The 19,389-nt window shown below is 40.2% G+C and overlaps 1 protein-coding gene and 1 non-coding gene across 3 annotated transcripts in view; both read right to left on the minus strand.

Moving 5' to 3' along the window:
- The window catches only part of ARFGEF3 (ARFGEF family member 3), a 150,041-nt gene that overhangs the window by 11,666 nt on the left and 118,986 nt on the right, over positions 1 to 19,389 (minus strand). For both annotated transcript variants that reach the window (XM_019732728.3, XM_019732729.3), the window contains 10 exons: positions 16,488 to 16,632; positions 14,822 to 14,944; positions 10,868 to 10,971; positions 9,010 to 9,154; positions 6,686 to 6,814; positions 4,450 to 4,626; positions 2,828 to 2,942; positions 1,907 to 2,009; positions 1,523 to 1,654; positions 879 to 1,000 (listed from right to left, as the gene is read on the minus strand). In XM_019732728.3, coding sequence (XP_019588287.3) covers positions 879 to 1,000; positions 1,523 to 1,654; positions 1,907 to 2,009; positions 2,828 to 2,942; positions 4,450 to 4,626; positions 6,686 to 6,814; positions 9,010 to 9,154; positions 10,868 to 10,971; positions 14,822 to 14,944; positions 16,488 to 16,632 — 1,295 coding nt within the window. The remainder of the gene's footprint in view (positions 1 to 878; positions 1,001 to 1,522; positions 1,655 to 1,906; positions 2,010 to 2,827; positions 2,943 to 4,449; positions 4,627 to 6,685; positions 6,815 to 9,009; positions 9,155 to 10,867; positions 10,972 to 14,821; positions 14,945 to 16,487; positions 16,633 to 19,389) is intronic.
- On the minus strand, positions 17,182 to 17,284 carry LOC141571954 (U6 spliceosomal RNA). Its single transcript, XR_012496990.2, has one exon. It is a non-coding gene; the product is annotated as a U6 spliceosomal RNA (small nuclear RNA).

The following is a 19,389-nucleotide window of genomic DNA, read 5'->3' on the forward strand; positions in this document are numbered from 1 at the left end:
AGGATGATGGTACAGGCATACCTCGTTTTATTGCAATCACAGATGCGTTTACTTACAAATTGAAGGCAAGATCCTCCACCCACAAAAAGATTATGACTTGCTTTATTGTGGTGGGGGTCTGAAACCAAACTTGCAAAATCTCTGAGGTATGCCTGTATTTCAAAAGAACAAGTTTCTGTGTCAGGGCACAGATCTTTATGTCTCCTGACAGTGGTATTGCTCATGAGAAGTTTATGTATTTCTCACTGAAACAATATGAATCATAGGTCAAATTACAATTATTTTAAAAATGTTATAATAGGATGTATGATGCTATAGACAAATTTAATTGTGTACCACCCCCCCACCACCACCAAATTCAAATATTGAATCCTAACTCACAGCACCTTAGAAGGTCACTATCTTTGGAGAAATGTCTTTAAAGAAATAATTAGGTTAAGATGAGGTTTTTAGGGTGGACCCTAATTCAATATGACTGGTATCCTTCAAAGAAGAGGAGAATAGGACACAGACAGGTACAGAGAAAAGATCACATGAAGACATAGGGAGAAGCCAAGGGCAGAAGCCTCAGAAGAAACCAACCCTGCTGACACCTCAGTCTCAATCTTCTAGCCTCCAGAACTGTGAGAAAATAAATGTCTGTTGTTTAAGCCATGCAGTCTATGGTACTTTGTTATGGCAGCACTACAAACTAATATCTATAAAATGTGGGAAATATGGTTAACAGGCTAACAATTTTCTATGAAAACCTTTGCTAGATGACTCTACAAATGTTTTCAGTATTCTTGTCAAATGCTTAGATTACAATGACCAAGAACTGGGACTAAAGAAACTTCCCTCTTTAAAAGCTCTCTACGTCTTTAAGCGTAGCTGCTTACCTTTTCTTGGTGTGTCCATTCGGCTTCTCATCGGGAGGCAGCTCAATAATGAGCTGACAGGATTGAGCATGATCAAAGTTGTTTGGAGTCTTTGGTGAGCACTGGGTATCCAACATAAACACCTGCATGGGTGCACAAAGGTACCGTTCAGCGCTCTACCGTCTTTGACCTGACTCCACAGGGATTAGCTGGATAGCCATGGCAAATGGCTTACTCTCTCTACTCATTTTCTCACCCCTACAATGAGGTTGATAATGGTTTCCCACCTGGTATGTTTGTTGAGAGAATTAAATGAATTAATATGTGGACATATTAATGGAACAGAAGAGCAAACACTCAATAAATGTTAGCTGCCGACACTAATGACACTGCCACTTCTACCACGTGACAGTTCATTACACTCCGAAGACCAGGTATTGATGTTTATTATTTATTAAAAGTAATTAAAGAGGGGCTAGTAGAAGATCTTCTCTGATTGTGACATCTGTTTGGTATCATATTCTATCCACCACAAGAATAAGTAGTTAATTAGGACTTCTGCTGTCAGGACTACTTAAGGGGCCGTACTACTCTATACTCTGCCAGGCTGTTTGGTGATGTGAGACCTTCAGGAGGGTTCCAGCAGTAAGTCAGCCAGCCCTTACCTGCTGAGCCATAGCTCGGATGCGCCAGTACTCGGCCTCAGCACTGGGGGAGGAAGAGGGGGCCGCCACCCTCACCTGGCAGCCTTCCCCACTGAAGCCCTCGGTGCTGCTGTGGAAGCAGTTCAGCAGATCCTAGGGAGAAACACAGCAGTCGTTCACTGGGGGCATCCGGGTTCATGGCTCCAGGCCTTGTCTTGGATCGGACCTCGTCACTGCGTCTGTGACAAAAGTACTGATCCAGCAACTTCTTTACCCGCTGCAAGATTTTAAGTGAGACGGCCTGCTAGGAGGAATAAGGCAGGATCCAGGTGGCCAAATTGACGGCACGAGGGAGCTAAGGAAGACTGGAACTCGCTCTGGCTTTCTCTCCTCTGAGCAATTTACCTTCACTGGCTTGAGTGTGGCGGAGAATGCATCCTGCAGAGCGCAGCAGGCCAGCCTCCACATTTCTTCAGTGAACACAGGGCCCGCTGTCACGAGGACGTACCTGCCAAAAGAAGCAAGGAAAGAAGTCTTAGATTCACACATTTTTATTTCCACAAAATTTAGACCCGTACAGACACACACATAGATTTTTACCCAGAGTTTCCTTACAAGTCTCCCTGCCTCTTCCCACTCTTGCCTTCAGGCATTGTCATAAAACTGCTTCCTAGACCATTTTAATGAAAAAATATCAATGGGTCCCCATTACAAATAGGCCAATGTTTAAACTCATGCCTGCAGGCAAGACTGTATAGATTCTGTACTAATTCTTCCATTCTAGCCCCGTCGTCCACTCCTCCTCTACAAATAACAAAACAACAAAAACTCCTCTTGTCACTTATAGTTCTTATAATCTCTGTGCATTTGTTAATGCTGTTCTCCTGCTTACACAGTCTCCATTTATCAAAAGCTTGCACACTCTGGGGGACCTGACCAAGTGTCACTACTACAGAAAGCCCTGCTGACACCCTACCCCCCTCCTGTCCTTACTTGGCATTTACAGTTACTCTTTACTATTATCATTTTGCACATGACTCTGTTGTGTCCTTTAGAATAGGCTATAAGCTTTTTGAGGGTAGGGACCTTGGCTTACCTCACTATCTGTGCCACAGAGTATAATGCCTACGTAATAAATATTTGCTGACTGAACACTGAAATGAAGAACTATTGTTAGCATATAGTCATTTTTACTTACAAAAGTCATTTTTACTTATAAGTAAACAATCTAAAAAGTAGATTGCTACCACAAAGGACAATTTAGTTTCCTTGGATTGCATAATAAAAACTCCCATTTTGTAGAGAGCCAAGGAATCTTTTTCTCACCTAATACAGGAACAGCCCACTCTGGAGATGGTTTCTGTGGGCTTGGCCACACACGCTACCAGTAACTCAAAGAGGTCCTTCAGCATGGTGTTGATCATGCTCTCGTACCTGATGTCTGAAGGAAAAAGCAAAATCAAGACTCCACTCAATGCTACTGCAAAGGAATGGGTTGAAAGGACATCTATGGCAAAAGAGGAAAGTCTGAGTGATAAAAATATATATAATATCCATTTCTAGATATATTAAGATGAAATATGTGGTTCACTTTTATGTGTTGATATACATTTTTCAAAGTTAAGCATATAATTTATCTACTTAAGCGGAATAGAACACGTGATATTATGTAGCCTGAATACTTGCTAGTAAAAAATTTTAATTCTTAAAAAAAGTGGGGGTTGGGGGGAAATAAAACATACTTTCCTTACTGATGATAGTCAAATTATGTTGAATTAAATGCTCTTGGAAAACAAAATGTCTCTTGTTCGACTACTTCTTGAACCTTTCAGTCTTCAGTCTGCACACTAGCCACAGATTAAAAAGAATAACACTTCCAACAATCACATTCTGTTTGCCCCACTCAAGGAATACGTCAGCATTCTTTTCCTCAAACTCCTTGTGATACCAAGGGAACAGTTTTCAGTAGAATCCTCCAGGGTCCTATGCCGCGTAAAGCAATGACCCGGCCCAGAACAACTACCCCTAGGGATACAGTTACCGCCTACCTGTAGAAACACCCACTTTCCTTTCTCAATTAGATTTTGCTTTTCTTTCTTTATTTTTTTGGCAGGACACATTTTCCTTACTAAGCTTAGTAGAAGCACATTTCTTATCTCTCTTCGACTCTCCCTTCTCTTTAGTTTCTCTAACCCCTCCAACAAGGGAGCCTCTTACCTCACCTCTTTTTGTATACTTCTGCATGCCTTTCCCATTTCTTTGTAACCTCTAGAGCTAGCAGCAATATTTCTTCTGCTCTCAGATTTCCAGATCTCCCCATGGCAAGAATCATGAGCAAGAATCTATATTTCATAAATATTGCTCCACCAATACCACAGCTGACATATTTCCCCTGCCTCTAGCTCCCTGTCCATCTGCCAACTTCATCCTGCCCACCTCACACTTTCAAATCCTTTTCAAATTGCTACATATATTAAGAGCCTTCTCTTCACCCCTAACCTGTTAAGCAACTTCTTGCCCGTGATTTCCATCTTTTCTAAAGCCTTGTCTCCTCCACTTAACCTCCTCAGACGAAGCAGGACACTAGGGTACACCCTCTCCCTCACTCCTATACTACAGGGATATTCTTTTTCTTATTATGTACTTGAACTTGCTTCCCCTCTCCTAACGCACAAGTACCCTAGACCTTATTAGGCATTTTATTTTTAGCCACACATGTATTTTAATTATTCTGTTTGATAATTTTGTACAGGACAAATGGGTACCAATTTTCTTTTTGACAATCTACTATTAAAAGACTGGCATTGACCATGTAATTCTATTTTAGTAATTCCTAGGACAAAAATCATGCATTGGTATTTGCATTAGTTTCTTACTAAGCACTTTTAGACAATGATGCTGCCTACTAAGGAAATACTCAGCACAGACTGCTTGGGTGCTGTAGATACCTGAGTGTATGAAGCTTTGAATGTGCTCCACCACCAACTCACAGGACAGACCAATGGCATGCTTGAAATTAGCAGAGGCCACATCCCAGTAAGAATGGTCTTTATGGCTACGACGGAGCCAAAGGGACATCACAGGAAGGAGAAGATGAACAACTGCATAGATGCCAAACCCTGGTCCTGAAAAAGAAAAGTCAGCATCAGAATTGTGATCTCAGCAACTCTCCTGTAATAAAAGGGAAGTTCTTCGCCGTCTCTTGGCATTACTGATCTCTTTTAAAGGAGCTGCGTGTTCTCTGAGAAGGTGCAAGGAAAGAGAATTTATTGCTGATTGGGGAACAGAGGTCTTTGATGACATTTTTCTCTTTTGATTCTGCATGATTTTACTTATGCAAATAATCATGAATAAACTCATAAAACTCCAAATAATACTGATAAAGTTTAATTATTACTTGATCAACTACTTAGTCCCCAGAAGTAAACAGATACCTATATGCATATAAGAAAATACCCTTAAAATGTAAGTACATATATTTATAGGAAATGAAGAAAGTACCCTTAAAATGTACGTATATTTATATGAAACAGAGAAATGTAGTTTTGTTTGTTTTTATTTTTATATGAATAATGTAAACCTTGGTCTACATACTGATTTTTTCACCCTTAACAATGTGTGCTAGAGATCATTCTGCGTCAGCAAAATCAGATAGTTCTCATTTTTATTGCCACATACTATTCTATAGTATGTATGTGCAGCAGTTTACTTACCTATTCCCTTACTGATGGACATTTAAATGTTTCTATATTTTCATTTGTACACAATGCCGTAATGAAAATCTTTGTGAAAATGTTGATGGATTTTAAAAATTCTGATTACAAAAGCAAGGCATTCTTTTTATAACAAACAGAATATACATGAGAATACAAAGAAAAGAATTATATTTTGATGTATTTCCTTCTAGTGCTTTTTGAATATATGCATGTGTTTTTATAAATGTATATAAAATTTCATTAAGTTGAATTGTACTGAATATAAATGTATATAAAATACTATATATTTTAACATAATGCCTTATAAACAATTATTCATATCATTAAATATTTCTCACAAATACTCATTTTAATGTCTGTAGAATATATATATGCTTTTATCATAATTTACTTAACCAATTTAGAGTGTTTCTAATTTTTCTGGTATTCAAGATGCTTCAGCAAACATTATTTATACAATTTTTTTGTCTTCATTACTGTTAATTTCCTTCGATGATTGGTTTCTAGGCATAGAATTATTTGTTTAAATTCTCTTCACGTACTTAGTAGCACTCAATGTGAAAGCAGAAAATGGTACTGACCGATAAAACAGATCTAGAAATAATGGCATATAATTAATTCTATAAAATACCCGCTTATTCTTAGATGGAAAACTTTTAACTCTTTAACATGTTGGAGTAGCTATGATAGTTTTCCTGAAAAAAATTCTGATATAAACTTTGCAGTGGATCTTAAAATAGTATCAATTATCAAGTCTTCATCTGTTCATGTTGAATACAAAACACCTCTTATACTATGGAATTAACGAGTGGTTTTATTAGTGGTTCTGAGTCTGCTGGTAAAAACCAGAATCTCTATAAATAATGTCTTTAATCTTGGGAAGTAAGTGTGTATGCCAACCTTGATTAATTCAGAACAAGAAATAAATTCCCACGGGCCATTCTTTTCCTGTACTATTAGGGTACTGTCACTAAATGTCTTCTATAAAATCTAATCACCTGTGACCTTTATACAGTCAAGATGTTGCTGTGTTAATACTGCATATATGTGTGTTTGAGTGGTTTGTTTATGTCAATGGTAGACACAGTGAGGCCAACTGACAGCTCTGGGGCCAAGAGCATGTGAGATCCGGCTGAAGTGGAAGGTTGTACGTATGGACCAGAGCAAAGCCAAGTGGCTCACAGAGACACTGATACCACAGCCTTGGTCTGATTACTGTGGGGCTCCACACATTCAACTAACTGGCCACCACACACTATTTGTAAATGGACTGGTGAGAAGACCCATAAACAATAATAGGACATATGTTAAACATCACTGCATCATAGCCATCCAACAAATACTTATTGAGCACCTATTATACTGTCTAGGGTCACAGCAGTAAAACAGGCAGGCACTCACAGAAATACCCTCCTGAAAAAAAGTTATGTGTAACAACCCCCCAAAAGATAGACATAGAAATAGTTACCAGGTGTTTTGGTAACATCTCTCAGGAGCTCAAAGAGTAAGTCCAAGGTAGGGGGTTGGTGCTGACGTGGACAGTTGGACACAGCTGCTGTGAGCTGCTCCAGTAGGATGACCCAGACTTCTATCAGGCCTGGAAAGCAAACACTGGGATTCATGATTTGCACAAACGGGAAGGGAATGCTCACTGTTACATACACAAACTGTTTACAACTATTTTAAAGACTGTATTATAGATAAGCAACATTACAATTCTGGTTATAGTTGTCTGGGTTGGAGTTATAAGATGCTAAGTAAAAATTATTCTTATCTAATCATTAAAATGAAACATCTACATTAGGTATTTATTCTTTCATATAATTATTCCTCATAACTAGTCTGAACTTGTGAGGTTTTACTGTTTACAATCTCTATGAAAAACTGTAAATCTAGCCACCTCCATAAATAAATTTGTAACGGAAAAATAAAACACTTATGGACCGTGGGTTCAGTGAGAATCTTATAAACTTGACCTGAAAGGCAAGGGAAGTAAAAGCAAAAATAAATGAATGGGACTATATCAAAATACAAAACTTCTGTACAACGAAAGAAACCATATACAAAACAAAGAAGCAACCCAACGAATGGGCGAAGATATTTGCAAACAACACCTCTGATAAGGGGCTAATATCCAAAATATATAAAGAACTCATACAACTCCACAACAAAAAACAACCTAATTTAAAAATTGGCAGAGGATCTGAACAGACACTTCTTCCAAGAAGACAAACAAATAGCCAATAGATGTATGAAAAATGCTCAACTTCACTAGCTATGAGGGAAATGCAAATCAAAACCACAATGAGACAACACCTCACACCTGTTAGAATGGCCATCATCAAGACAAGTAATAACAAGAGTTGGAGAGGCTGTGGAGAAAAAGAACCCTTCATACACTGCTGGGGGGAAAGTAAATTGATGCAGCCACAATGGAAAATAGTATGGAGGGTCCTCAAAACTTAAGAATAGAATTACCATATGACCCAGCAATCCCTCTTCTGGGTGTCTACCCCCAAAATATGAAAACATTTATCCATAAAGATATATGTACCCCTATGCTCATTGCGACATTATTCACAGTGACCAAGACATGGAAACAACCAAAGTGTCCTTTGGTAGATGACTGGATAAAGAAGATGTTAACATATATACAATGGAATGCTATTCTGCCATAAGAAAAGAGGAAATACTGCCATTTGTGACAACATGGATGGATCTTGAGATTATCAAGCTAAGCAAAGTAAGTCAGAAAAAGTCGAGAACCATATGATTTCACTTACATGTGGGATATAAAACTGAAACAAACAAAAACTCTGACACAGCAGTTCAGCGGTTACCAGGAGGTAAAGGGGCAGGGGGGTGGTAGAGGGTAAAGGAGATCAAATATATGGTGGTGGAAGGAGAACCGACTCTGGGTGGTGAACACATGATGTGATACATAGATGATATATTCTATTATAGAATTGTACACTTGAAACCTATAGAATTTTACTAACCAATGTCACCCCAATCAATTTAATTAAAAAAGAAAAAGAAAACAGGAGAAAAATGTAAAACAAACGTAAAAGTAAATTTAAAGAAGTCTTTTGCAAGAGTTTGAAACAACCCAGGTCCATATCCTTAGACCCCTTTAGGGATATCATTTCCATGTCTACATCTAGAAACAGGACAGGGTCATCTGAGACAGAAGACAGCAAGTGTGAGCATGAGTTAACCGATCTGAAAATTAGCCAAAGTTACTAGACTGAACTCCAATTCACAGGAAATTACATGGGAACTAAGTTTAAACACATTCTTTAAAATTGTTCTTTTAATGAGCCTTCAGCTTCACCAGTCACAAATAGACTCTCTCTTCAGTAAAGGCTTAATTTCCCCAGTCTTTAACCACATAGTCCTGCAGGAAGTAATTATATAATGATTATGTTTCCTAGAAGGAATTAAAGACAATTACCAGCCAATTTAAGTACTAATGCACCAATGCAACCACATTCCAATTTGCTAAATTCAAGAGAATTCGGAGTTAGAAATTATATTTAGTGGAATCTGCAAATCTGCACTGGTTTTAGATGGAGGCATCCACTTAAAAAGAATGACTTTGGAGATATCAGTTGTAAAATGTTGTTTTCAAGAGTCCATGGTAACTTTAGGTAGACAAGTTCTGTTAGAATTATAAACAATGACAACATAAATGGATGATCATTCATGATCTCTAAGCTACCTAATTCATGGCTTCCGCTTCTGGGAACAAGAACATACAATCACCTGGTTCAGTCCCATCAATAAACTTACCAGTGTCATCATCAAAATCAGACAGGACCGACTCAATCCCATCCTCACTGCTTGCCGACTGCTCCTGAAGTCTTCGAGGCAAGCTAGCAAGTCGCCCACTAAGGAATATTGGCTTCATGGGCATTTTGTAGATTTTGGCCAATAACTACATAAATAACAAATTTCAATTATATATTGGAAAAGGCTGCATTCTGGGTGTTCAAGAACAATGAAATTATATACCAGTAATAGAAAGGGGAGAGAAAACCAGAAAAGCTCCCACTGTATGAGAGTTTCAAGTTGGCTGCTTGTGATATGGCTTCATAATGTCACTCACAAGAGGCATCTATCTCAGGAAGCTGAAGAAATAGCCTTCAGTGGCAACACAAAGGTAGAGTTAAAAAACACTATGGATACTTTTTCAGCATCTCAATTGCCTATGAGTTTTATAGACTTTTATAAACCTACCAAGGGTACCATGAAACACGTCCAGAATTTTTGCCTGTGGGAGAAAAGTGTTGTATGGGGATCACTGAGATAGGATCCCAGACTCTGATTTCCTCTTCACCTGAACCCACATGAAAGAAACAGAGGGCAAATAGGGAAACGGAAAAATCTGTGGGCACGGTCAGAGATAAAAGTATGAGAAGCAGAGCTAATGAACCACCCTGGGCTCTTTGTTCCCTTCTCCCTGCTAGAGCCCAATCCCCGGGGATCTCTGTTACTGGAACAAACTCCCAAGGATCCTTATAAACCCAGATTAAAATTGTGCCTGCCGTGCTCATGCTGTTCTAGAAACCAGGGAAACAGTTGCGAGCAAGGTAGACAAAATTCATGTCCAGCGGATCTTATAGACAATAATCCTTTCACAAATAATAAGTAAAATTTCTGACCTAAATGTTATATAAAAAAAATCAGGCAGGTGGTACTACAGAGAGGAACCAAGGTGTGTGGGGAATGTTGGCAGGGAGTTGATAAATACCTAAGCCCTGGTCTCTGTGACAGGTGAGGTTTCAGATGCGATCTGGGAAATAAGGAGAGTCATAGTGATCTGAGGACGGAAAATTCCAGGCTGAGGGAACAACAACGGCCCTGGGTTGTATTTGAGGGGCAAAAAGTGAGTGTGGCTGCAGCAGAGTGAGTGAGAGGGAAGGACCTGAGGTGACAGGGAGCTGAGGTCGTGTCACGTGTGGCCTTGTGGAGGCAGCTGAGGAAGAAGTCAGGGCCATGTATCCTTTCTAAAGCCAAGGACTTAATGCTATCAGTGAGGGATGAGGAGAGGCCTAGGACACAACCTGAGAACTCAGGAGAAAAACTATCGAGAGAGGGTGTCACTGACACCTAGAGGAGAAAGGGCTTCAGGGAGGGAGGATGGTTTTGCTCCATTGGCATTTGACACAGGTAAGGACAGAGAACTACTGAATTTAGCACAATGAAGGTCACTGTCCACACTGCTAGGTGATGTTTTACTGGATTTATCTGTAGGTCTTGAATGAACACATCCCTCTTTGTTTATATCTTTCTTCACTGTCTGCACCCCCACCGTCCACATTTCGGTATATCAGGAAGACCTCCAGTGAACTCATGACTCCTTTCCCCTCAGCCTGACACAAATACAGATTATAGTAGTTCATCTGAGTATAAACGAGAAGTTTCAGAGACCTCAGGGTCCACTTGTGTGTGCTAGTATACTTTTATTACTTTCCTCCTCTCCTTTGTAGAAGGGATGGGGACAATATTTATACCCCGAATCTAAGCTCCAGTCTCCTCCCCAGAGACAGCAGAAAGTGTTTCTCTTGGGCTTCAGTAAAAGACACCCACACATATTTTGCATGCATCTTCTTCTGAGGCAGGTTTCAGGGCCCGGGGCTCAGCGTACCTGAGAACAGCGCCTGAGGTAATCCAGGGCAGGGAGGCACAGGTCTGGGGATGTGGCTCCTGGTCCCGGGACACAGTCTCCGATCTCTTTACAATCCACCTCCCCTGGGGCAGGCAGCACGGGGAGATAGAAACAAAGTCATCTTTGTTTATTTCCGTACAACAGAAGACCTATTTATTCACAACATTAGTTCACCAAACGTCTACTAAAATGAAGAAAAAAACAACAAAAATTACTCCAAATTGTACAACCCTGAGAACAGTCCTTTCAGTTATTTTTGCCCCCTGCATGTACACATGTTAAACACAGTGGGGGTTATACTGTACGTCTTATTTTGTTGAGATTTTTTTGTAGCTCCCCTTTTTACTAAACAGTGAACACTTTTTCCCTATTCCACCACAGTACTTTCAGTGGCTGGACAGTGGCTGAACATTGACTTTCAGTGTTCCTGGCACACAGTAATTCACGCCCCTGGGCCCCTGCTATTGATGGTGTGACTTCTAAAGCTCTGATGAGGACGATTGGGGAGGTTAACTGAGTGCTGGACTGGAATGAAGCGCAAAGCCTGTCTCTATTTGGAGAAGGTCCTCATTTGCTGCCAGTGCTCAGCACTAAAGAGTGATGATAAATGAAGACACTGGGAAGATTCTAAACATCTTGGGTTTGGGGTTGGAGACTACGTAATTGAATTGAATTAAAGTGACTTTCTTTCTTTCTTTTTTTTTTTTTGCATGTATCTAGAGATTTAACAGATCTGTAGAGGGCGTCTAGATTTTCTATAGGTAAACAGTAATTGAGAATTATTTTTCTTCTCATATAATGAATCTATTTCCATAGTTTTAATAAAATCATTCCACAGTACTGTAATTGTTTCTAATTGTCTATAATTGTAGCAACTAGCATCCTCCCCTGTGGGAAAACAGACATAATTACTAGGCTTTAGTTACAATTCAGAAGCAGACAAAGAGGCATGTTTCTCCTTAAAAAAAGAAAAGATAAACATTTCTTATGTTTTAGATCAGGAATTGGCAAACTTTTTGTACAGAGCCAGACAGTGAACACTTTAGGATTTGCAGGTCATACTGTCTTTGTTGCAACTTCTCAATGCTGTCACTGCAGCACAAAAACAGCCATAGACAAATGACATGGTTATATTCCAATAAAACTACATTTGTAAAAGCCATCAGTGATCGGATTTGGCCTGTGGGCCACAGTTTGCCAACTCCTGGTTTAGATTAACACACCTTGCAGTATAAAAACACAGACCAGATCGAATTCATGTTCAAACAGCCAAGTGGGAACTCAAAATAAATTTGTTTCCTGACATGTTGATCACAGCCAACTGTTCCAAAGTTGTTGTTTTTTAACTGAGGCTACTGTTACACATCTATACAAATGGCGCCCCCTAGAGCCGAGGGCAGTACACAGCCAGCATGGCTATAACAGGGGCTCGTGTTCCAACCGACCCCAAGAGCGGTGCAAATAATTCCACCTTATAATTCACAGAAAAAAATAGGACCCATGGGTTTTAAACATCCTCCATGTGTACACTGATAATTCTGCATCTCTATTTTCAGCCCCCAATTCCCTCCCTAAGAGAAAATCTCAAATTTCTAACAAGCTGCTAGGCATCTCCATTGGAATATTTCACAGAAACTCAACACGTCCAAATGGCCAAAGATAGAATTCGTTACTTTTTTCCTGTGCCCCACATCTAACCTGCTCTCCTTTTGGGTAAGTAACTTGGGGAACGGGAGTCTAGTTCCACTTTTCAGCTGGCTGTTCATTTCAGTTTAAATGACTTTTGTTTTTTAAAGTAGCCTCTATGAAAGTATTTATCTTACTGAACTGTAATTATTGATTTATATGACTGCTTCCCAGAAGAGCCTGTGAGCTTCTCACAGGCAGGAAGCATGTTTTATCTTTACGTCCCCATAGTACAGGCTGCCATGCCCACGTAGCAGGCACTCCAGTATTTACTGAACAACATAATACAAATAATAATGGTTCTAAAATGAAGTACAGGTCTGTGAAATAATAGAATACATGTATATGTGTGTATGTGTGTATATATATATATATATTTCTCTGCCCGTAGTTCCTAAAACCCTTGTAATTTCCAAAGTGATAAGACCACTAGGAACATCTGATATTTGGCCTTCAATCCCAAATCTTAAATCCCTTGGAATTTCCTGAGTGATAGGAATCTTTTGTTCTAATGAAGCAACCCCTGGAGGGCTCCTGGTTAGAGGCTGGTCACCAGAAACACCAAGCTATGATTAGAAGCTTGGAAATTTCAGCCCCTCTCCCCATCGTCCATGAAGAGAGAGGGGCTAGAAATTGAGTTAATGATCTATCATGCCTACATGATGAAACCTCCTCAAAACTCCCCAAATTACAGGTTTCAGAGAACTTCTCGATTGGTGAAAGAAGTTCAGTAAGGTGGCACATCCCAACTCCATGGGGACAGAAGTTCCTGCACTTGGGACCCTTCTGGACCTCCGCTTATGTATCTCTTTGGTTGCTCACCTGTATCCTTTATTATATCCTTTATTATATAATAAACTGGTAAATGTAAGTACGTGTTTCCCTGAATTCTGTGAGTTGTTCCAGCAAATAATCAAATCCAAAGGGATGTGTGTGGGGGTGGTGTGGGGGTCACAAGAACCTACAATTTTTGGCCAAGTCTGACAGAAGTTGTGGATAACCTGGATACCAGCTACTTGCAATTGGCATCTGAAGTGGGGGACAGTCTTGGGGGACTGAGTCCTTAACCTGTGAGGGCTGAGCTAACTCTGGGTAGTGGCAGCATTGAACTGAATTGTAGGACACCTAGTTGGTGTCACAGAGAATTGCTTGGTATGGGGAAAAGCCGGTGTCAGTGTTTAGAGCTAAAAAAAAAAAAATCTTCCTCTGTTGTTCAAAAGAAATCTTCCTCTGAAGCCCAGCAGGTAGTTGCTAAGCGAGTGACCGCCATGGTTGCCGCTCAGCTCGGTCCTCTATTTCTCAAGGCATATATAACAATAGACTGTGTATGAAGAATAATCGAATGTAACAAGGTCGGTCTACAGGTCAGACTTGTGGCCTCCAGCCTCTGTCCTGAAACTTGCATTTTGTTCCTGCTCCCCCCAAAAGGAGAACATGAGTGAAGTCACCTAGATTCTTTGTGGCCTTGTTGCAAAAGAATTTGTCAGTTATTTAGCAAGAATTAGAATATTATTAATCTTTTGTTTTCTTTATTGAAAAGGTTCTCAGGCTCTAGGTCTAAGAGCACTCCATGGTGAAATTCTCAAAACTTCAGGACTTATGTTTCTTCTAAAGGTTTGGCTTAATTAACTGCCCCTCCTTTCCCTTTCACCCCAGATAAACTCGTGCTACATAAAAATCTACTACAGCAGTTCATGTTGCATAGCAAGACTCTATTTTGTTAAAGTATTCCTAAATTAAGCATAAAATCAGCTATGTTGTTCGTGAAATATACAAGGCTCAAAGAAGGGGGACTTTTATACCCCCCAATTTATTTTTCTATTAATAAGGCCTTAGGGAGGCATTCTTAATTTTCGTTTGGGAGCTGGGAACTCAAACTCAGGTTGCAAATTATGTGACACCGCGGACAATAGTTTCCTATACAAGGACAGCTATTGAATGTAATACTATTTTAAGATTCAGAAAGAAGTTGAAATAAAATATGTAGACTGAAAACATGCTTCATTACAAGATTATTCCATGAACACAATGAAAAATATCAACCCTGGACAAAAACCCAAGATGCCTTTACAGTCAGCTTTCTGCTTCTGAGTACACGACACGCCACCTGGTTCTATCTCAGCATGCTTGCTTGCTTGCTTGCTTGCTCCAGGCAGGCAGTGGGCCTGTCTCCAAGGCTGACCACACAAAGCCATGCAGGCAAGTGTCCCCAGCTGTCACAAGGAGTGAAAGGAGTACTCCACTTACCTAGTCCTTTGACAAACTTCATAAGGCACATGATATAACTAGTGGCTGCATTAGCAAAGACCTGTATGTTGTCAGTATTGAGAAAGGCTTCAAAAACATCAAACACTGGAGCTTGGCCTTTGCCTGAGGGAGAAAGATAGTAGATGTTTAAGAAAGTTAAGTCTCTACCCTTCAGGTTGCCCATATTTCCCATACCTTTCATGGGGCCTTGGAAAAAATGTTCTGGAGAAAAGCCAGGGCCTTTTGTATGGACAACTGGCTTGGCTCCAATGCTGTCCTTCTCAGTTTTGCCTGCAGGGGGAGCTGCAGGAAGGCTAAGAAAAGAGCTCAGTAGGGAGAGCAGAGCAAAGCCCTCTGAGTGCGGGGCTAAGGCAATGTGCAGGTCTATAGGGAAGGGAATCATGTGGGCCTCTGGAATTCTCATTATAGGGAAGGGAAGGTTTAGATAAATCCCTCATGGCACATACTGATTCATTCATACCTGTGCAGAAAAGAATTAATATAAAAGGCTGGGGATTGCTATCCTTAGAAAGGCCTGTTTGTAAGGTTGGCCCTTGGCTGGCATCTGAGAACTCAGCTTCAGAATATTCCCAGGAAACTGTTAACTGATAATGCGGTTCCCTGTGCCTACATGGTTTGTGCAAACAATGTGATTTATTCTGAACACCTGCTTTTCCTTCAGGGAGTCTGGAATTTTGGTATGTGCTAGGCAGAGGGTACCTCCATGACAAGCCCTCAGCTGGGTCTCTAATGTGCTTCACTGGGCAGAAACATCATATACACGTGGTGGCATTTTCACTGCTGGGGAAGAGTGGGCTCCGTGGGACCCCTCGGGGGAGGGTGAGGACACAAGGAAGGCTGCACAGGGATTCCGACAGATTCTGTTTTTTCCCTTATAATCTGGCCTGGCCTGACCATGTTGCCATAATATATCTTAGCTGTGAGCCTTGAATAAAACTTAGCATAACTGCATGCTGAGTCCCATGAGTCTTTCTGGTGGGTCTCTGAATGTAGGTGTGATCGTGGGGACCCCTGACACGACACCCCTGGTTACTGGGCATGCTTTATGGGCACCCATCCATTTCCAGCCAGACCCAATCTTATTTGTAGTCCTCTGTGTTATGATAGTTTTCTGCTTCTTACTAGCAAGTGGATGACATCCTTCTTTCTGGCTTTGGGAATAAACTCAATATACACATGTATAAGTGAAACAACAGAAGTCCCTCAGCGTTTTGTCCAATCTATCAATAACAGAGCCTGAAAATGGTCAGGACTCTCGGCCTGCTGGCCGAACTCAGAACCTGTGTCCCTGCTACACCGGATTATTTCCTGCCGATAAAACATGGCTGGATGTCAGCCTTCCTTCCCTGTTGTTCGATTTCTTTTGATAGCATGGAACTTGGCATAAAGAACTAATGCTCTGTAGCAAGAACCAGCCACACATCCTTCCCACTATCACCACTCCTGTGCAAGTCTCCCAGAACAATTAGGCGAGAAAAAGAAATACAGGACACACAAATTGGAAAGGAAGAAGTAAAATTGTCTCTGTCTGCAAATGACGTGGTCTTATACATAGAAAACCTTAAAAGACTCTACCAAAAAACTGTGAGAACAAATAAACAAATTCAGTAAAGTTTCAGGATATAAGACCAACACACAATCTTACCCATGGAGTAATCACCAACTAGGTACTCCTTCACCTCAGACTTGTTCCCGCTGTGCACTGTTTCCAGGGCACTGAACAAGGGCCTCCATCCCGACTGGATTTGGGTGGAACACACTTCAACCAGCTCACCAATGGATGTGACGACCTGGCAGAGGCAAAGAAGGTGGCACTTAAATCCCTTTTAAAAGAAGCAGGAGAATTTCTGGGAAGGGTGATGTACTTCTCTGTTCCCTATTTCTGGGTTAATTTTAGTGAAAGAGAAAAAACAGAACCCAAACAAACTCACGCAAAAAATCTTCTACAAAAGCAGCCATAATGCATTAATTTGCATTTTACTAACCACTAATGTTGCTAAGCTACTTTTCATATGCTAGTAGCCATTTGTAAATATTTTGCTGTTTTTTTTAGATTGGGTTTTTGTCTTCTCAGTACTGTCTTTTTATTTTCAGTTCTATTTACTGCTCAGTATTGTCTTTTTAGTTTTGAATGAATTCTAGATTCAAACTTTCTGAGATCTGTAATTTGCAAATATTTTTTCACAGCCTTGGGCTTGTCTTTTATTTTATAATGGTGTCTGAAGAGCAAAAATTTTAAATTTTGATGAAGTTCAATTATGAAACTGTTGTGGTGTTTTTTGTTTTTTGAGTGTATTTGTGTTAATCAGAGAAGGTTGGCAGGATGCTCGGGAACTGCACAAAATGTGGACTGCTTCATGAATTTGAAGTCATCTTTGCACAGGGGCCCTGCTAATCTCTGTATTGTTCCATTGTACTTGTATATATGCTGCTGCAGCATATAAATGCCTGTAATGTATCTACTGTGGATATGTTTGTGTTGATGCTAATTGGGGTTCCATTATTTCTTTAAGTATGTTTTCCCACCCCTTTGTGTTTCTCCTTCATCTGGACTCCCATTATATGTATGCTTGACATTTTCCCACAGGTCTCTATGGCTTTATTTCTTTTTGGTCAAACTTAATTCTCTTTAATATTCAGAATAAATAATTTCTATTAATCTATTTTAAATTTCACCGATGCTTCTGCCATCTTAAATCTCGCTCGTGAGCCCATATAGTGGATTTTTTTTCATTTCAGTTATTGCCCTTTTCAAGAATTTGCATTTCTTTCAGATTTTCCATTTCTGTACTTAAAGTCTCATTTTTAAATCACTGTCATAATATTTTCCTTTAATTATCTGAACATATTTATAATTGCTACTATAAATCTTTGTCTCCCAAATCCAACATTTGGGATCACTCTAAGACAGTTTCTATTTACTGTTTTTTTCCCAAGTATGTGTCCCTCTTTCTTGTTCCTTTGGCATGTATCAATTTTTTTCTGAAAATCTGACAATTTATATAATACATTGTAGCAATGCTGGATTCTTATTTTCTGAGCTTTCTTTCATTTTTTTTTAAACTAAATTGCTTGGCTATACATTGTGAAATGCGAGGTCTGACAATTACGTAAGTTCACAAACTTGTTGCATAAATGTCGCTAACCTTTTTGATATCAGAGGGATTATTCATTATGAATTTGTACCAACTGGACAGGCAGTTAACCAAGTTTACTATTTGGAAGTGCTGAAAAGGCTGAGTGAAAAAGTTAAATGACCTGAACTTTTTGCCAACAATTCATGGCTCTTCCATCACGATAATGCACCAGCTCACACGGCACTGTCTGTGATGGAGTTTTTAGCCAGTAAACAAATCATTGTATTGGAACACCCTCCCTCATCACCTGATCCAGCCCCCAATGACTTCTTTTTTTACCTGAAGATAAAGGAAATATTGAAAGGAAGACATTTTGATGACATTCAGGATATCAAGGGTAATTCGATGACAGCTCTGATGGCCATTCCAGAAAAAGAGTTCCAAAATTGCTTTGAAGGGTGGACTAGGCACTGGTGTCAGTGCATAGCTTCCCAAAGGGAGTATTTCAAAGATGACCGTAGTGATATTCAGCAATGAGGTATGTAGCACTTCTTCTGGGATGAGTTCGTGAACTTAATTGTCTGACCTTGTATTTCTCTTCCCATACTGTGAGACAGTCATGTCTCTGCTCAGTTTCTTTAGTTTTATATTTTAGCCTGACTTCCCAGTGTTTGTCCCCACGTTGCACATGTTAGAGGTTAGCAGATGACGTGGGCAGACATTGTGCTCAAATAACGTGAGCCTTTAAGGCTTCCACCCTCTGCCGACCAGTCTGTGTGTATAGGCTGGGGAGAATATTCAAAGTTCAGCCAATTCTTAAGTTTCCTTTGTCTTTTACTTTCTGATGGGATCTGTATGGTCTATCCTGCATATGTTCATGTTCCAATCAGCCAGATGTGTGAGGAACTTATCTATTCCTTCTATGAATCTCTGGTTTCCAGGGCCTCATGCTAGGTTTCTCCTTCCTTCCTTCCTTCCTTCCTTCCTTCCTTCCTTCCTTCCTTCCTTCCTTCCTTCCTTCCTCCCTCCCTCCCTCCCTCCCTCCCTCCCTCCCTCTTCCCTCCTTTCCTTCCTTTTTAGTAAGTGTGTTTTTCCAGGACCCATCAGCTCCAAATCAAGCAGTTGTTTCAATCTAGTTGTGGAGGGCGCAGCTCACAGTGGCCCATGTGGGGATCCTCACGTGGGGATCGAACCCTGTTGTTAAGAGCACGCACTTTAACCCACTGAGCTAACCATCGCCCCATCATGCTACATTTCGTACTGGTTCGCTGCTCACTGCAACCTCAGGCTAGCGAAGTTGCATGATTCTCGCGTTCATTTCCTAATGAATTCACCACTTTTAGTAGACAAATCAATGATCTTTTTTCCTCTTCTGCAAACCAAGTCTGTCCCTTATAGCAGAAAAGCAAATGATTTTCCCAGTCAGCCCAGGCTCTATTCTTGCCAACAGCTTAGGAGTAAGGGTGGTAA

Source organism: Rhinolophus sinicus, chromosome 2 (genome assembly GCF_057876585.1).
Source record: "Rhinolophus sinicus isolate RSI-liver-muscle chromosome 2, RSI-T2T, whole genome shotgun sequence".
In the NCBI taxonomy this organism is placed as follows: Eukaryota; Metazoa; Chordata; class Mammalia; order Chiroptera; family Rhinolophidae; genus Rhinolophus; species Rhinolophus sinicus.